Consider the following 19,482-nt stretch of genomic DNA (forward strand, 5'->3'; position numbering starts at 1 on the left):
GTTTAAGAAATTCTCTTTTCCTCATTGGTTGCATCTGCAGAGGAGCAGTATTAAATAGTATGCTTGCAGTGGGAGTATTAAATGGATCACTTTTCTAATATGATTCATGCTTCTCTGTCTCTGCCAGAAAGAAATATTTGAGAACTGTCACAAGGAGCAATGTTTATAGCGTGTTCTCCCTCTATTTTTAGATGCCCGTGCTGTTGGGACCTTTTATTAGCTTTTCACAACTTGGGTTACTTGCAGAACAAAACTGCAGATCTGATTTTAAGGGAAACTACTGAAAGGCATAATCTACGCTTAACATTTCAAACCATTGGAGTCCTAAAAGTAGACAACTGGAGTGAGATGGATGGTGCTGCAGTTGCAAAGGCTATTTTGTGACCAAGGATTCCTTTAGACACCAAGTCTGAAATGTGAATATCTAAAACATTGTGCAGTGGTTGAGCCACGGGGGAAGGGCGTAGGGATGTTCTGCATCCCTGCATGAAGGACGTACAGATGTGCTGTGCTGCCTGAACAACATACCTTACTGAAATATTCTTAAATCTTTCCTTGTTCCTTATAGCTTTGGTAACTACATCCTGTACACTTATCAAAGCGTAGTCAAACAATAGCAGACTGTTTGCTGGGGTTTTAAAGGCTACAGTGTTATCAATGCAATGTAATCCAAGAAGATAACCGTGGCTTTATTTGGGGAGTATTTTGTGCAGTAATTCTGAATAACTGTGTGGCAATTGTGTTTGAAAGAGCAATTTTAAACTTTGCGAATCTCCAACTGGTTATTTGGGAGGTAAAATCAGGTTTCATTAAATAAGTGTTGAATAAACTCTGCTGCTACTGTTGATCAAACTATTTCACTGAAAGGCATCTCTTCAAGTGGGACATCCTTTGGGCCACTGAGTGTGGTTTTTATGATATTTGACAGTCTATCTCCTGAGTAAGTTACAGCAGAAGGATTTTAAGCAGTGCTTTGCTTACATTGTAATCATATAAAAGAAGACAAAATTCCGCACAGAGACTTCTTAGTCATTTTTACGGCTTGTTATGACAATATTCGTTACGTGGGGTTTTATGGTACTCAGCATAAGTCAGCAGCTGTATAGAGTTTTGTAGAAAAGTCAGAGTTTAAAATACTTTAAATTCTTGATAACTGCATTTCAGTTTCTTCCCTTTTTTAAAAATTATATCAATAGTTTAGCTTTCAGGGATGTATTTTTTTAAATGAACTTTCATGTTTGTAACAAGCCACACAGTATCAAGTGGTGCAAATTTTCCCCATTTTGTTGTTGTCCTCATAGAAACACGGTCACATTTTCATTCACAGCTTCTTACCGGAGAGAGATTTGCTCTTAGAATACTATTTTTAAAAGAAATCTCGTATTCCTGTTCTTGCCATCTCTCAATTGCCAAACTGTATATTCCACTGCACTTTAATTTTAGTATTCTTTAAATTGAAATCATATGTCACTCGAAGTTGAAATATTTCTAAAAGAAAGAACAATAAATATATACTGTTTCTTTAGGTGCTTCCCCATATTGCCAATTTTAAGGAGGTATATAGACCCAAACCCATTAGGATTGAACAAGGTCACATCTGTTTAAGCTCAAACGTGTTTTCTTACATTTTGGACTTTTAAAAACACAGATTAGAAGCATATCGAGTGACCGTAATATTATATAAGCATATAAGGCACCATAGACATGAGTCTTTCGTTTGTTGATTTATCAGTCTTCTCATTTCTCTTCATTTTTATCATGTCCAAAATTTGGCCGACTTCTCTCTTGCCTCAAATTTGCCAAAGGCTTTCTGCAAAGAATCAAGCAAAACTCAGGTAAATGGCTGGAGAAGAAGGGAAAATTATAACCTCTGCAGACATGGAAGGATGGTCTTCTGTAGCACCCAGGACTGTCGTATGTATTCCCTGCATCATCTTCTCTCTCCAAGAAGATAAATAGTAACTGAGGATCTCACCCAGTTCTCACTATCCTCTTCCTAGGTGATTATACACATGGAAGTTGCTGGGAGTTGGGGCTCTGTGCAATGAATTCATAGAGAAAAGGATAAAAAAAGCTATTTTGTAGTGCTGGAACTGTTGGAACTGTTGCTTTTCTTGATCCATACTTGCCTCAATAATCCAGTTACCTGGATTTCTCAGCAGGAGGTATAAATTGTCATAGACAGTCCTATAACTGTCTTTAGAAGCTGAGGGGATATGAAGAATGACCTTAAAATAGCAGAAGTCCTGCTGAAACTACTTAAACATTATACTTGCTGCCGGTTGGGATTTACTCTAAATGGAGACCCTGATATTCTAGAAATAGCAATGCTGTGGTTTTATACTAAAGCAGATGTATTAGCAGATGTTCTTGGAAAATGATTTGTGTTTGAGTGAAATGGTGTGGGAAGTTTGGCTGTTTCAGGTCAAATTATAATTTCATGTCTCAAATATATCTAAGCATGTCCAATTCTGTAATATTTCACTGCTGTAAATTACACTTTTTCTCTGCCAAAATATCCATGTGGCGTAGCAAAAGTGAAAATCCCCCGGATTTAAGTTGCATGAATGCGAGGGTAAACACGAGTGAGCTTTTGCATAGTTTTAGTGCGATTAAAAACTGTCCAAGCCATTCTCTGTCCTAATGAAAGAAAATGACAGTGTGTCAGGCTTGGAATGACATAAGTGCCATGCTTAAATGGACTCAGAGCCTTTGGGTTTAAACACCTAATATTTTCAATTTTATATTTCTAGGAGAGTAACGTCAAGTTTTACTTTTCCTATATTAATTATTATTATTAATGTCATGTAATCTACAGATGTACATTATTTAGAGCAGGTGCAGTCACTTTTGTTTTAATGATTAGTGAGTCTACTATGTGTTACTACTTGAATTGATTGCTTTGTGCAAAGAAGCTTATTTTCCAGAAACATATGCAATGGTGTTTAATAACTTGTTCTGCAAAAGCATAGGATGTTTTTCCTTTCATCTGAAGGTATTTATTGCATTTATTTATTTTTCTTTTTGCGTGGGATTATTTGTAACACCCAGGCATGAATATGTTGAGCCAGAAGCTCTGATATCAAATGATATAATATAATACCTTCTTTCAAGTAATAGAATTTACTTACTGCAACAGAGATTTGTAATATAGTCAACACGAGCACTAGTGCACATCACAGGCCCTAATTCCTGTTTGACTCTAAAATAATGCAGTATGACTCAATCAACAAAATAAAGACGCCGTTTTAGAGCATGTCCTGTAATATAGTGAGAAGCGTAGAGCTTTAGCATGCGAACTGTAATTTTATTGTTAATGCGAGAGTCAAAATTAAATTCATTTCAGGCAGGTAGTTATGCTAGTGGAGACTTGGCCCAGTAGGCAAGGATTATATGCAAATATAAAAATTTACCTGAATGTTACCCACATTGAGAAATGATGTATTTCACCACTTACTCCATTTAATGCCACATTTGTGCATTATGAAATGAATAATATGGTTAATTTTTGAGAGCTTAGTTCTGTTGGATACTTTTTTGTTGGGTAATTGTAAGGGTTTTTTTTTTCCTTTAGTGGAACCTCACAAGATTGGCTAAAATAACACCTAGAGAGCCTTCAGCCTGGTTTTGCATGGTTAAATGTACACAAGTGTAGGAAGGTCAATAGTGCTGTCAAAGACCATCAACATCACCATTTTTCCTGCGGCATAAGCTGATGGAAAGTGTATTAAGGGCTGCTGAGGACAGAACTGACAAGGGGAGAGAGCTGATCTCACTTCATGCAAAGATGAACTCTAAGAAGTATCTTGTAATAATGCTTATTATGCTTCTAAATTAAACACACAATTTTGCGTCCATGCTGAAAGTCTGGGATGTAGTTGCTGACGAACAATGCTGACGGTCCTGAATTTTGGTCACTTGTGCTGTGGGACTTTGGGCAAGGCACTTGTCTTCTCATTTCAACGTCTGCCATGGTGACGATGATGTAGAAAAATGTATAATAATATGAAGTATTAAAACACATTGCTGAATTTTCACTGGCCCCTATAGAAGCTGTGCTGCCCCTCAGCAAATAAGGTGCGTTTTGTGGTTGGAAACTCATCGGGCGTGAGACTATTTTTGTAAAATTATCTTGACTTGGTAACTACATTCAATTCAAATTTTCACTTCGGAAGGAAAGAAGTGTTTCCTGATGTTGTCTTAGGAGATTGTAGATGTGTTTCAACATTGATATAGGTGTGTAGGATTAAAGGGAACGTCTGACTGTCACTGTCAACCACATCTTTCATAAAGTGATAATGCTCAGCCTTAAAAGATGACAGTCTCCATAATTCCTGTTTGAAGGCTACTCCAAAATCCTGCTCCTGGAAGTATGACATTTCTTCATGGATAACGTAGCCATATCTTTTTATTACTGCTTAGCTTAAATATTGATTTTTTTTCCCCCCTATTCCAGTGTTTCTACATCTCATGTTCTGCAACAATCATTTTTTCTCCCACCTTCCAGCCAAGCTTCTTGCAAGACAGGCTGTCTGTTCCCTGTCATCGTGATAGCCTTTCCCTAAACCCTTCTGTTTTCAAGGAAGAAGAATTCCAACTGAATTCCCAGAGCTGCACAAAGTATTTCCATCTCACTCTTACCTTACAAAGTGATGCTCCCCTACCTTGAAACAGCTTGCTTGATATTTTCTAATGTTCTAAACAGACCGGTAGATACCCAGATTTCTTTCTTAAGTATAATGCTTTTATGAATTGTGTCAGCATCAGTTTTGGGAAGCCGTTGCTGCAGGCGCTCCTTGTTGAGAAGCGACTTCACTTCATGAGTGCTTCCCCACGATTAACCAGCCCCAAACCTTCCTTGCAATACTAATCCTTGAGCCATCTGCAGATCTTTATTATCCTGTTACGTGCCTACTTTATTTCTGCTGGGATTAGAAGAATTTAACTGAAGATCGGTTGAATTTTCCACGTGTTTAAGCATCTCGCCTAGCCTAGCATTACATATCCTCACGCCTTTCCAGTGAAAATCTTGCATTGCCATGTGTCGTGATATGAAAGGCAGTCACTGAATTCTTCCCCACTCCTTTCAAGCTCCTTTTTTGCCTGATGTCTCCTGCTTTTAGCCTGGCTCCTCTCGGCCAGAAGACCCGTCTGTTCTGGATCCACGCTGGTAAGAGACCTGTCAGTCCTCAACGCGGAGTCCCCAGCTACGTAGATCAGCTTCCCTCCCTCTGTGCTGCCTTCTGCCGGCAGATTATCTCGCCTCCTGTCCGTTCACGTAATCTGCTTATCATTCTCCTTCGCTCTTGGTCCCTCGCAGTCTTCATTTTCTTGCTCTGCTTATAGGGCTACTTGCTCTCCTCCTTTGCCATCTCTGTTTCATTTCATCCTTCGGTATAATAAAACTTTCCTCAACTCTTTCTCTATCCTTGCAACAACCTATTTCTGCAAGGAGGTTTATTCTCAGGTTGTTTCTTCTTCAAGAGGTATCTGAAAATTATAAGGTGGACATATACTTCTGTCCTCTTCTTTCTGTGAATTCTGTCACTTCTTACTGCTGCCCCGTTTGGTCTTGGATCTTCTGTTCCATGTATCATAGGTAAATGGGATCCTAGAGACACTCATTTCAGGAGGGTGTAGATTGCCTGCCTTCTGCATGCAGTTGTCTCCATCTCTGCTGCTGTTCAAGTCTTCTCATTGCTTCTTCCCTCCCCATGACGTTAAGAGGAAAAATGGACACATTTCTTTTTTTGATGGATATCAAAATGTTTGCAAAAATATGCATCGTGAGCTTTCTCGCGTTGGGTTCACCACATTGAATAAATGGGGAGCAGCAGGAGGTCTGCAGGATCGGTAGAAGGCAGGCAGTCGTACCTTGCTGACGCCTCGAGTTCCCAGGGGAGGGAAACACAGATGTAACCCTCCACTAGAGCATCGGGAATAAAGGATCAGTGTTGAATATCCTGTGAAGCAATTTACTGGGGCTTTTCCCAACAGCAGATGTAGCACCTGGATTTATATAGGTTAATTCTGTCAAAGAAATGAGTCTTTATGATTTGTAGCCTAGAAAATATTTCACAATTATTCAGGGCACAGACAAAAGGCCAGAAATACAAATGAAGGCCAAGACCTCACAGCAGTTGAATCTTTTGTTTTATTCAACAGAGGGCTGTACATCCCATCCTGTCACGCTCTCCAGAGCTGTGAAACAAAGGGACCCTGTTGGTGTTTACTTTGGCTTGAGGCAGAGACAGTTATTTTAAATGAGTTAATAAATGGAGTAGGGAACTGTGATGGTTTGCATAATGTTTTTTTTTTCCTCTCTTTTTCTCTCTCTAGGTCACTCAGATGAGTCGCCCAGATTTGATTCTCTTTCTCATGAAATATCTGATGGCTTTGGTAGTTGGAATACCCTCTGTCTTCTGGGTTGGGAGCAAAAAGACCTGTTTTGAGTGGGCTAGCTTCTTCCACGGGCGCAGGAAAAAAGAGTGAGTATCGATATGTAATAGATAAACTAGTTGAGTCCAGGCAAATAAACTTGTCTTCCCTTGTAGTACTGGAAGAGTATTTCATTCTTTAGGGAGGCAAAGACAGGAGCAGCTTTTTTGGCAATCTCCTGCTATTCAAAACGGAGCAAGGGAGCAGCAGCTCCTGAAAAACCCCAAGGAACTGTCACCTGTTTTACCACAATTTTTGGTCACAGAATCAAATTTACACTGTTTTAACTGTTCTCCTTTTTCTTTTCTTTTCTTCTCTTTTTTTCTTTAGAATTAGGATTCAACTGGATACTGCAAATTCTCTGCCGTTTGCTGAACGGTGGAATTGAGAGTGTTCATTTATGAAGCTGCCTATCTATCCAAGCTAATCAGATCTTTTAACGGAAATTAAACATAAGCCTTTTTTAACAATGATTGTAGCTAAAAGCAGTTGTCTGGGCTTTTAATCTTTCCCATACACATTAGACATTTTATGGCTTCTTTAAGGTTGAAACTTCATTTAGACTAAAATATGTCATAAATTCAGAGGATAACTTTCATGATTATCTAATAGCTATGAATAGTCATTTTCATAATCATAAATATTGTCCTGTGGGTAGCTGTTTCAAAACAGATCCACAAATCCAACAAGTGTTTAAGTAACTACTCTGCGACTTTGACTTGTCTGTCTTTGGCAGAGCTGGCCTTCTGCTGAGGTTAGAGTGAAACTACGTTCTGCAGAGCTGGAGCAAATTTTTCTTTATTCAGAAGATAACCTACTAAGATGTACACACACAGTTAGCAACTTAATATGATTTTAATACATGTACACGCATTTAGGTAGGATTTACACGGGGTGACATGCTAGTTTGGTGGGTAGAAGACCAAGATAGAGATAATGAGGGCAGAGGAAGCTGTTTTACAGGACTGCCTTATCGTGGATGTGCTATCTCAGGTGAAGAGCCGGGTGGCTCCTGCAAGTGCCACCCTCTGCCCTCTTGCAGTGAGGCAGCAGAGCAGCTCCCGCACAGAGCAGCCGTCTGGCTGGAGCCAAAGTCCTTCGCCCTTGGTTCAGCAAAGGGGCAGAGCTGCTCCCTCCTCGGGTAGTCTGTGATCTTCAGGAGCAAGAAAATTAAGAGGAGGAGCTAGCGGCGGGGAGGAAGCTGAACATGAAAGAATAACAGGAAGAGAAAAGGCTTCCCCACCAAAAAAAAAGAAAAAAAAAAGAAAAGAGGAAAGGATGATGTAGACGATGTGATAGCACCGCCTTTCATCATGCTATGGCAGAGCAGCCAAGTGTGCGCCTCTCTGCCAGCATTTCACAGCAGGGGACTTCAGCAAACACAAAACACGGGGGCTATAGCCACTGATCTAAGGGCTGCAGTCCAGTTCCTTAGGCGTTATTGTATATGTTGTATTTGATCTGATATTCTCCTGTTGCTGCCAGGTTTGATCCAGGTTTGAAATGCGTCTTCGAGTGAGGAAGGCGCTTCCCCTGTTCCCCAAGGGCAGTTCTCTGGATAGTCGGAGCTGGCCGAGTCGCAGCGCTATCCCAGGGATTTTCTTGTAACAATATTTGCAGACCGAGGCCATAAGCAAATACCTTGCAATTATTCCACATCTAGGCTAGAAGAGTGGGTATGGGCTATGAAGGATTCAAGAATATGGACTTCTGCTAAAACAAAATACCCAAATTTAGGGGTGCTACCAAATTAGGCAAACGGAGACTTTATAATGTGAATAAATGATCTTATTTGCCAAGCTGTAATATTTGACTGCTCTGTATGTAAAATAGGTAGTGTTGTTACTGTGATGACTTCTATGCCTCTTCCGCTGCAGTAATGTTAACTATTCAAACTGCATGTCTTGTTTAGAGTCGTAAATGAGAGTCGGCAAGTGCTGCAAGAGCCAGATTTTGCTCAGTCTCTTCTGAGAGACCCGAACACGCCCATCATCCGGAAGTCGCGAGGCACTTCCACCCAGGGCACCTCCACCCACGCCTCCTCCACCCAGCTGGCGGTGATGGACGACCAACGGAGCAAAGCGGGCAGCGTCCACAGCAAAGTCAGCAGCTACCACGGCAGCCTGCACCGATCGCGTGATGGCCGGTGCGTTTCGTTCTCTTCAAAATCTTGTGGTCAAGTGGCGCGGATGAGCTTCGGCTAGCTGCCCGTCTAGCCGTCATGATGTTAAAATCTGAACTTGTGCTGATACTTGCTTTCTCCGATTGCATCTCCTCTCCCTTCTAGTGTCTGGGTTGGAAAAAGGAAAAATACGATGACATTTTCAGAGTCTACGTTAGTCTTAGTGAATTATGCAGCATGAATATATTCAACATTGGTTTTCCTGCAAACATAGTGATCTGTGTAAAGTCATCTAAGTGCATGGGAATCAGATCTGTCCCAAAATCAGTTTAGTGCTTTTGTGGCTTTTTTTATATGTTTGTCTGTTTATAAACTAATTTGATTTCTGTAAATAGTCAGAGCCCTACAGAAATAAACAGTAATAAAAGTTACCCACTCTCACCTGAGGTGTAATTAAGGATTATAACACAATTTATCATCAAGTATTTGCTCACCTAATTACCAGTAGTACTATGGTAAGAACCAAGCTGCATAAAGGGATGAAACAATTTGCCTGAGGCTGTCTAAGCTAACTGAATGAGCTAAACAGAGAGCAACTTTCTTCATAAAAGCAGAGAGTTTGTGTGTGTGTGCGCGCGTGTGCACCAAGATTTATTTACGTTCTTTCATGGCTGTGGTGGAAATAATAATAATTGTCCTCTGTTTTTGTAAATTAGGTACACTCCCTGCAGCTACAGAGGCGTGGAGGAAAGACTACCTCATGGCAGCATGTCACGACTGACTGATCATTCCCGGCACAGCAGTTCTCATCGGCTTAACGAACAGTCACGTCACAGCAGCATCAGGGACCTCAGCAGCAATCCGATGGCACACATCACACACGGGACCAGCATGAACCGCGTTATTGAGGAGGACGGAACCAGCGCTTGATCCGCTCTCGTCGTAAAGGCGTCGCTCGTGTGGTTGTGCGGCTCGCAGTCCCTTTCTCCGTGATGTGATAACGCTCAGTATTATCATGCCTCTCGTCGGGTGCTCGTTTTGTGCATCAGGAAGCCAAAAGTGGCGCGTTCGTTTTAAAGCCAGCGTTCTTGTACTTGCATCAGAGCTAGAGTGTGCAGCAGTCTCAAATTATCAACTAAAAAGCTGGTTGCCTCATTTGAACCTCTCAGTAGCTAATTATTTATTTGATAACTGCTATTTTCCCATCAGACGCCATTGCTGAATTTCTTATTCATCGTTAAAGAAATCTTCCCCTCCCTCCAATGTGTCTGCGTGTCAGTAAGTGTCACCCTTGAAAACTCGCTGGCAAGGTCACGTTGAGAGTTGTTCGAACAGGCACAAGGAAACTCCTGAATATTGAAGGGATTCTTCCACGCAGCTCCTTTGTCTCTGATTAGATAATAAACGGGTGCTTGTTTGCATCAAGCACAGAGGGAGGGCCGCGTATTAAATCCTGTATAAAGGACATCTGTGAGAAATCGGCAGGCATTTCTAAACAATTACACTGGAAACGCAACAAAGGAATGAGCCTTCTGGAGAAGGGAAGGAAGCTCCGCTGCTGGTCACCAGCTCTTCGCAGAGCTGTTCAGGCTCAGTTGTTGGGACGGGGTGGGGAGGCAGGGGAGCGAGAGAGGCAGGGAAGGGTGATTTTTGTATAACTTGTATTGTCCTTGCTTTTTTACAAAATACTATTTAAATTTTCTACTTGTTTACAATTTATGTAGGAAGAGATCGATTTTAAAACCAGTTACCTAGATAATATTCAGCCACTTATTTTTAGATTAATGTACAAAAGCTGAGATTGCCTGTTCCTGGTCTATTTAAAAAAAAAAAATAGAAAACCTGAACTTGTCACCCAAACCGGGATGTGCAGCCTTTTCCTTACACCCAGAACGAACCCGTTCACCGCCCCCGCAGCCTGGGTCAGGAGGCCTTGGGCCAAAACGGACACAAGGGGTTTGGTCAGAGGTGGACTTTCCTTGCAAAACCACAGCTGAGTCCTGCGAGGGTTCCCTTTCCGCGCAGCAAGCAGGGAGCAGGAGGTTACAAAAGGGTGGGAAAAATCACAGCAGGAGCTTTTTCCTTTCCATTCCCTCCTATGGATTCAGAGGAGAGATTCTCCTTTTGGTTTTCTCTCTTTTTGGGTTGGGGTAAACTGTCGTGTGTAAATAACTTGCTGGGGTGCATCAAGCCGTTGACGCTGCAGGAGACCGTCCAGGCGCGCTTTGGGCGGCACAGTAGATCCTCTGAAGCAGCTACCGTGAGGAAATACCGATCACACTGAAACCTACCTCAGTAACTACTGCAGATCGCTGCTGGGTAATGAGCGCTCCTTTTTTCATCGTCCTTGCCTAATTCCCTTTTTGGCCTGTTTGAGGCATGTTGAAAAGCCTCTGTAGATGCTCGGTGGCACAGCCTCGAGGGCAGGAATAGGGCACAGCCGCGGCCTGTGCTTCAGAGGCCTTCGAGCGGCAGGAGCGGAGCTGCGCTACGGTTACTTGTTTTAGCTGATGACACGGCAGCAAAGCTTGCAGCTGCGCAGGCTTTGAAAGCACAGGTTGCTCCGGGAGTCACCGTGTCTTTCAGAAACACACTCACGGTAAATCGTCTTTCTTGCTTCAACCAGGCTTTTGCTCCAAAGCAGAAGCCCAGACCAAACCCAACAGCAGATAACGAAGCTCAGAAACGATTCTGCCCTCTCTGCGCCGTTGTAAACGCAGGGTCGCGGGGACGGAGGTGGCTGCTCCGGGGGGCAGAGCAGCGGCAGCGCTCGCTCACAGATCGGGTCAGCGAGCCGCCGCGGGGGCAGGCGCGGGGATCACCGTCCAAAAACGCTCCATCACCCCTCTCAAAGCTCACGGGCATGAGGAGTCTTTTGAGTGCTTTAGCCTGGCAAAACTACAATTCCCTGTGAGCAAAACCCTTTCTTCCAGTCTCGCTTCCATTAAATAACTTCAGTAACGCTTCAAAGGGATGATGGTTTTCAAGAATGTGGGTTTGCAAAAGGAGCCAGCTATGAGTCTCTGTAGACACCGTACCTGAACTAGGTAAGGTCCAGCCTTTACGTTGATCTTGGCTAAACTTGCAGCATCTTTTAACTGTAGCGATGCTTTGGCTTGTTTGGAGTCAGGGAGGGGAGTGACGTCGATTTTAAACACCTCTTATTTGAAAGTTGTTAATCTGCGAGGTTTAATCCTCACAGATTCTTCTTGTTCCCGGATGGGCATGTCCGAGCTCTTGCTTGTCCACACGTCCTCTCCTGCCACCCCAGAGGGACGGCTAAAACGTACGTCGCCTGGTTCCTGGGACAACGCGCTCCCGGGAGCTTGTTACCTTCCTCCTTTCGGCGTCGCTGAGCGAGGGGGAGGCTCGGGGGCTCGCGGGAGCCGTGCGCGGCGGCCGGCACGGTGTGGTCCCGGCGCCGGCTGGCTTTGCCCACGCTCGGCTCGTGGTAGACTCGTTTACAGTAGTGCAGTGTCGGTTTTGTAACATTTGATTTTTAGCACTTTACCTGTGAGTGTACAAACTGATCCTGTTGTAGTGGGTGTACGTTTTAATTTTAGACCTTGGAAAGTTTTTAATAAAATGATGGAAAAATGCTGGTCTCCTTGTTAACAGCCTTGCGCACGATCCCGAACGCGCACAACTGCCCCTTGCAGACCCCTCTGGGGCAGCCGCTGCTGAGCAGTGATGAGCAGGCGTTGGAGAGGGGCCCTGCTCCTCCCGTGGCCACCGCCGGCAGCACTGCTCTTCCCTAAAAATCCTAAGAATCCTTTCCTAAAAGTCCTACAAATTCATATTTTAGCTGACCAAGGAAAACAGAGTTGTTTTCCCGAGCTGTGTCTGCCGCTTGCAGCACTCACAGAGTTTGGGTTGCGGGACGTGCTGGAAGCAAGCTGCTCTCCATCCCGAGGGAGAAGAGGTGCCGCCTCGGAGCCGCGCGCGGTGCTCGCTGTGCGGAAAGCTGCTCTCTCCTCGCCCGGCTCTTTGCTTTTTTTAGCCAACACCTTGGCTTTCCGCCCTCATTTAGCACTCGGTGCCCACAGCGTGTCTCTAAGCGACTGCCTCCAGCTTGCTGCCGACTTGGAACAAGTTTCCCTGAGTTGTTGCTTGGGAGCCCGCTCGGATGCTCGGCGGAGCTACCGGCAACGTCCGGACGCCCAAAACGGGGGGAGACCCCGGGGTGGGGGGACTCAGTGCCTGGGGCGCCAAATGCTCGCCAGCCTCTGCCCCAGCTCTCGTAATATAACGGCTTAAAACTCATCATGTGCAACCTAAGGCCGGATCCAGCGAGGATTTGCAGCCTTGGAGCCGGGGCGCCGCAGCTGCCCTGTGCCGGAGGAGCAGAGACCCAGCCGCGCGCTCCAATTCTGGGAGCGCGACTCGGACCCATCCTGGGAGCCGCGTGGAAAGGAGACGGAGCCTAAACACCTTATTGGGGTTTAACCTCATAGTTAAAGCAAGCTGCTCTTCCCCGAGGCAGCTCGCTAGCCCCAGGAACGGGATTAGCCGAAAGCTGGCTCGGCTCCTCGTTTCTCCAGCGACGGGGCAGCCCCGTGCAAGCCTCCCCCTCGGCCCCGCGGGCTTCGGCGAGCCGAGGGTTAACGAGCGCCGCGAGCAAAATTAATGAGTCCTGCCAAGCCGCGTTAGCCTGGGCGAAGGGAAACGGCGCTAATCGAAGCGACGTTTTTGCTAAGGCGGCCACCGGGCCTGCAATAAATTAGCAGGAGAGGACCGAGGAGGTGCCGAGATTCACGGCCATCCGCGGGTGCCGCGTTAGCCACCGGCTCCAGCCGGGCATCTCCCTCTCCCCCCCTCCAAAAAAAACCCTTTCCCCAAAAAATCCCCATTGCTGCAACCCGCCAGGTTATCCACCCGTTGGGATCAGCCGGGGGAGAAAACACTAAGTAGAGCTGGAAAACAGCAACTCAAACTTTTGCACGTTGTTGAAACATCTTCTCTGAAGCCCCGCGAGAGGCTCCGCGGCCCGGGCGGCTTTGGCAGGGCCGCTCCGTCTCCTGTCCCGCCGGGCGCTGAGCCGACCCTGCCGCGCTCTCCATTAATTCGGTTAATTTGAGCATTGATCAAAGTAGTCGAATTAGTCGTCGTGCCAAGCAGCAGGGCTGGGACAGCGAGGAAAAAGAGCTGTACCCATCCCGGGAGCGCACGTGTGCCCAGCGCTGGCCGAGGCCCCCTGGATGCTCCTTGGGTGGGAATAACTATTTTTTGACCGCATCCGTAGGGATGCAGGAGCCAAAAGGGTGCCAGGGCCGCTCGGACCTGGACCCGGCTCATCTGGGGTGCAGCCACGGCCGGGTCCCTCCACGGTGCAGCCCCATCACCCCGTAAAAGCGGGGGGGGGGGGGGGGGGGGGAGGAAGCCCCCCGGGCTCACCCCGTACGAGCAGCAGTGTCGAGGGCCCGCAGGGATTTGCAATGCAATAGTGCCACCCCGTGCGCCGCGCAGGCAGCCGGTGCCGCGCTCCGGCAGCCCGGACCCCACCGGGAGCCCCTGGGACGATGTGCCGGGACCTGCCCGCCCGCCCACCGGGCCCCCCAAAATCCCATTTAATTTGAGACACTCTCGAGCTGCCAAGGGGAGCCGGGAGGCGTTTGGGCTGGGGGTTAATTATTACTCAATATGTTTTTCTGCTCTTTCTTGAGTTTTGCTGTTGGCCACGTCAGCGAGGGGATGCCCGGCTACACGGACTCGTCCTCTGACCCATGTGTTTTTTTCTCTGCGAAAAAGAGGGTCCCCTTGCAAACACTCCAGTGCATCTGGAGAGGAAATGGGGGACTTCAGGAACAAGCTCAAGGACCCTGCTCCCACCAGTCCCCATCCATGGTTCCCTTCACTCCTCTGCGTTTTCCCTTCTGCCTTTCCTAGCTTGGTGGAGAAGCACCTTGCAAGTGCCCCTGGAGGGGCTGCACCAGCCCGTTGGACCGACGTGCTGTGCCCATGTTATAATGATGCCAGAGAGCAATGCCAGTGACACAGGGGGTCTCTGACCTTCACCTATGTCCCACCACCTTGCCATGGTGTTGACGAGCTGGTGCGGCTCCCGTCCTCGCAGGGAAGCTGAAACACAGAGCAGTTTAACCCCATGTCATGGGGTGAATCCGGTGCTTTTGGAGAGCTAAAGCCTCCCGGCACCCAGCTGGACGCTGTTCATTCCCAGCAAGTTGGCAGAGACCTCTGGAGATCACCTGGGCCAACCCCCTGCTCAAGCTGGGTCACCTTGAGCAGGTTGCTCAGGACCCTGTCCAGTCAGGTTTTGAATATCTCCAAGGATGGAGACTCCACAGCCTCGCTGGGCAACCTGCTCCAGTGCTCAGTCACCCTCACATTTAGATGTTTAGATGAAATTTCCTGTGCTTCAGTTTGTGCCCGTTGCCTCTTGTCCTACCACTGGGCAGCACTGAGAAGAGTGTGGCCCCATCCTCTCTGCACCCTCCCTGCAGATGCTTGTACACACTGATGAGATCCCCCCCGAGTCTTCTCTTCTGCAGGCTGAACAGGCCCAGCTCTCTCAGCCTTTCCTCCTATGACCAGATGCTCCAGTGCCTTCATCATCTTAGCAGCCCTCTGCTGCACTTGCTCCAGTAGCTCCATCTCTCTCTTGTACTGGGGAGCCCAGCACTGGACACAGCTCCAGATGTGGCCTCTCCAGGGCTGAGCAGAGGAGGAGGATCACCTCCCTCGACCTGCTGGCAATGCTCTGCCTAATACAGCCCAAGATACCATTGGCCTTCTCTGCCACAAGGTCACACTGCTGGCTCAAGGTCAACTTGTTGCCCACAATGACCTCCCTGGTCCTTCTCGGCAGAGCTGCTTTCCAGCAGGTCAGCCCCCAGCTTGTACCGGTGCCTGGGGTTATTCCTCCCCGGGGGCAGGACCCTGCACTTCCCTTTATTGAACTTCATGAGGTTCCTCTCTGCCCATCTCTCCAGCCTGTTGAGGTCCCTCTGGATGGCAGCGCAGCCCTCTGGGATATCAGCCACTCCTCCAAGTCCTCTGCTCCTCCAAAATTTACTGGAATCTTAAATTAAGTCAGTATAATGAGTGAGCGACTGCTGCTCTCCAGCACGGGCCCTACTGCCTCATCTACCGAGGCTGGAGGACAGTATTTTTGGACTGTGCCCCGCTCGCCCCTTCCTGGGCCTTCCAGAGCATCTTGGAGATGTGCCGAGCAGCCCGGCAGCGTGATCCCCCAACCTGGGTGCTCAGAGCCCAGCCCTGGCGTTTGGTGGCTCTCCAGGGGTGGCTCTCTGCCCTGGTGACATTTCGTCCATCAAAGTCGTGGGACAGGGAGCACGCGAATGGTGTCACGGGACATCAAGCTGAAGGACCACCCCCTCACCCCCAGCTCATGCAGCCTGAGCTGCTCAAAGGGGCAGCACCACCTCGGAGAAACCTTGCGCTGCCGTTTGGGTTTTATTTTACCTATTGCAATATATTTGCATGCCCTGTGACACAGTTTGGAGGCAAGCAATTATTTTGCATACGTAGAGAAATAATTTGAATGGACTTAGTGGCAATGCATCAAGCAGTCCTGCTGCCTGGGAGCTGCTATAGCATCAACCACGTGCAATGCCAATAGTTGCCCCTGAGTGGGACAGGGAGTGACAAACCCAACATGGTCCAGCCTGGAGCAGAAGCGACCGTGGCCTCTTGGCTTGGGGAACTGGGTTTAATTGGGAAATCTGGAGGCAAGTTTTGGATGGAGCCCAGATTTCTACACCAGGATCCCGAGGATCACAGAATGGTTGAGGTTGGCAGGGACCTCTGGAGATCATCTGGTCCAACCCCTCTTCTCCAGCAGGGTCACCTAGAGCAGGTTGCCCAGGACTGTCTCCAGACAGCTTTTGAGTATCTCCAAGGATGGAGACTCCCAGCCTCTCTGGGCAACCTGGTCCAGTGGGGGGACTTTGCTGTTCCTCCCACCCCGCTCTTGTCCCCTCTGGTCCATCAGTGCCAAGTGTCCTCGTCCTGCTGTGAGGTCCCTTGTCCTATACGGGTATTTAGGGGCTGTGGCATGGGTCCTGACATGCTCCAAGCCACCCTGGAGACCAGCCGCAGTTTTGGGGACCATGCGGTCTCCTTCTTGGTGCTCCCTGGGAGCATCCAGGCAGCCACGGGAAACGCGGAGGGTGCTGGGCGGCGCGGCTGGGCTGAGCCTTTGGTGCAACACCCCTGTGAGCCTGAGCCAGGCCTTTCCCCTTGTTTTTCAGGCCATCTGTCTGAATTATCCATGTCAAAATCATGGATATTATTATCACCTATTACTTTGGCCTGCTCCGAAGATGCACATCCATAAGGAGTGCAAGTGCACGAACGTGCTGCAGGGCTGAGCATAGACCCCCCCCCAAGGGAGGGTTTATCGCTTCTTCTTTAAAATAGTTCTTTAAAAAAGCAGCAGTGGTGTTTCCATCTCCGCGCCCGCAGCTGCCCGTGCCGGCACCCCGGCGCTTTGGCATCCCGCATGGCCCCGACGTGCCCCAGAGAGGGAATAACCCGGGAAATCCTTTCACCGTCAATGGCTGGTGCAGCCCAGAGCCCCGTCGCACCACACGCAGCCTTCTTCCCCTGCTCCGAGAAAAACGGCTAATCCTTCGGGAATAACAGCCGTAAGCCTCTTAGCCGGCTGCGCTGTCAATGCGGTTGCTGATGAGCTGATTAAAAGCCAATGGAAAAGATTAAATTCCCCTCCGGAGCGGGGCCCCCAGAGCTGCTCCGGGGCAGCCGGTGGTGGCACTGGTGGCATCAGTGGCTGCTCACCCCGGCCCTGGCGCCAGCTGAAAGGCCTTGCTGGGGTCAGCAGGGCTCTGGGCTGCTCTTTCTGGCCACCCAGCAAGGAAAAGGGGGAAAAACCAAGCTAGCACTGACCTTTGCTGCCGTTCTTCCCCTTCCTCATCCTCATCCTCCCCTGTTGCGCCCACGCTGGCCCCGTCGCCACCTCTAGCCCAGCCTGGCTGTTTTGGGAGCTCCCAAAGGGTCCTCGCCAGCACAGGGTGCAGGAGGCCACGGGGACGCTGCACGGGACCAACCGCTAGAGAGAAAAGTGGCCAAATTCACCGTCTCCCCGCTGCATTTCCAGGTGCTTTGATTCCCTCGTGGCAGCAAGGTACGGCCCGAGGACTCCCCCAACTCGGTGCATCCTCTGCACAGGACCAGTGGGACCCCGGAGATGCTGGGACACCACCAGACCTTCCAGCTCCTAAAGAAGTATCAGCGGTCAGCAGAGCCTGTCTCACTCCTGGTCTCTCTCTTCCCCAGAAGAGACATCGTGGCTGACACCCACCAAGTCACATCCTGAATGTGGTTGGACTTGGCCTGGGAAGGTCTCAAGCCCAGGTCCACCATGCAGAACATATCTTGGACCATCTACCTGCCTCCAGCCACCTCCGTTTGGCCTGCTTGGGCAGGAGATGCTCACATGGATGATGCTCACATGGAAATGCTCTGATGGCAAAGGCTGGACCCTTCTTTGTGGTTTTTCACCATTATTCGTTGGCTTTAAGGTAGAAAACGGGGCGGTTTGCAGTCCCAGTGCTCAGCTCAGCATGGCCCGGCAGCAGCTGACATTTATCCGGATTATTTATCACAGCTCTTCCAGCGGTGACCGGGCAAGCGACGTCTCCTGCCGGAGAGGAATATTTATTAATACTCAGCTGAGCTTCCTCCAGCGCTGCATTAATTAACCAGCCGGGCAGCCCGGCGAGAGCGGAAACGAGATCCCTCCGTGGCAGAGCAGGGCAGAAAGCGCGCCAGGGTCAGGGAAGGAGGGCTGGAACCGGGATCAAATTTGGAGACCCCAGACTCACCCCTGGCTTCCCATCTCCACCTGCAGTGTCTAATATCTGCACGGATCTGTGTGCGTGTCTAACACACAGGGTCTCGCACCGAGGGAAGTGTCTCCCCTGAACCGACAGATGCCGTAAAAATGTGTAAAGAACACAACATTTCTCCAGATGGTTACCTGGGAAAGCCCCGTTTCTCAAAATATTGGTGCCTCCTGGGGCAGCGCAGGGACGGTCCTGCGAGCACGGGGAGCCGTGCAGACACATGGCTGGTGGTTCCCAGCACCTTCAGATGGAGAACAGCCCTAGCACTGACCCCAGGGTGAGCCCCTAAGGCTGATGTGCCCCAATATTTCCCTCTTCCTTTCCAAAATCAGAGATAGGGATGGTCTAAAGATGGGCAGAAAGGAAGGTGCCCAGCTAAGCCGGCACCGTGGCCAGGAACGTCATCCCGGCTCATGCCGACGGCGAGGCTGGAGAGGCCTGGTGGCTTCTGCCTTGAAGGATGGTGCTGCCCGGCCTCCCAGCAGGGTTTCTCCCGCTCGCGCCAGATTTGCTGCATTTTTCGGCACGGGAACAGGCTCATCCCGGGCGCCGCATGGAAACGGGCAGAGATTCCCGAGCGATTTGGCACAGTGAGCTGTTGCCATTTGCAGGGACGATGCCAAGCCCAATGGCTATGAAACGTGGCTTCATGTGGGTCCAAAACGCTGCAGCTAGCCGCTCCCAGGCACCCTGTTCCCACTGCCTCGGAAATGCCCCCAAATGCCCCATGAGGTCTGTTGGGTGGCCGGGGCAAGACGAGCCGCTCCGGGTGCCCGGAGGGCTGTCCTGGGCCCTGCGGCGCATAAAACTGAGGTGTCACCTCCTCGGAGATGCTTGGGGCCACCAGGGCCCGTCGGGGACGTCCGACCCAGGTGGGGATGGTTGTGTGGGGCAGGCGTATGATGCAATCTATAGATACCTAGATATGTAAGTATGTGCCGATGTGAGTACGTACGTCCCGGAGCCCATCTCCGGCTCTCCAGCGTCTGGCCCACCCCGTCGCCGTGGTGGGACCCCAACCGAGCTCCGCCGCCCGCCCCGGTGCCGGTCCCCGCCAGAGGGCACCGTCCGGCCGCG

General features: G+C 48.9%; 1 protein-coding gene across 4 annotated transcripts in view; it reads left to right on the forward strand.

The window, feature by feature from the left end:
• The window catches only part of FZD3 (frizzled class receptor 3), a 59,738-nt gene extending 47,580 nt beyond the window's left edge, over positions 1 to 12,158 (forward strand). For all 4 annotated transcript variants that reach the window (XM_064508250.1, XM_064508253.1, XM_064508251.1 and 1 more), the window contains 3 exons: positions 6,340 to 6,488; positions 8,351 to 8,584; positions 9,277 to 12,158. In XM_064508250.1, the coding sequence (XP_064364320.1) occupies positions 6,340 to 6,488; positions 8,351 to 8,584; positions 9,277 to 9,490 (597 nt within the window). In that variant the 3' untranslated portion in view covers positions 9,491 to 12,158. The remainder of the gene's footprint in view (positions 1 to 6,339; positions 6,489 to 8,350; positions 8,585 to 9,276) is intronic.
• Positions 12,159 to 19,482: the final 7,324 nt, after the last annotated feature.

Source organism: Dromaius novaehollandiae, chromosome 3 (genome assembly GCF_036370855.1).
Source record: "Dromaius novaehollandiae isolate bDroNov1 chromosome 3, bDroNov1.hap1, whole genome shotgun sequence".
NCBI classification, from domain to species: domain Eukaryota; kingdom Metazoa; phylum Chordata; class Aves; order Casuariiformes; family Dromaiidae; genus Dromaius; species Dromaius novaehollandiae.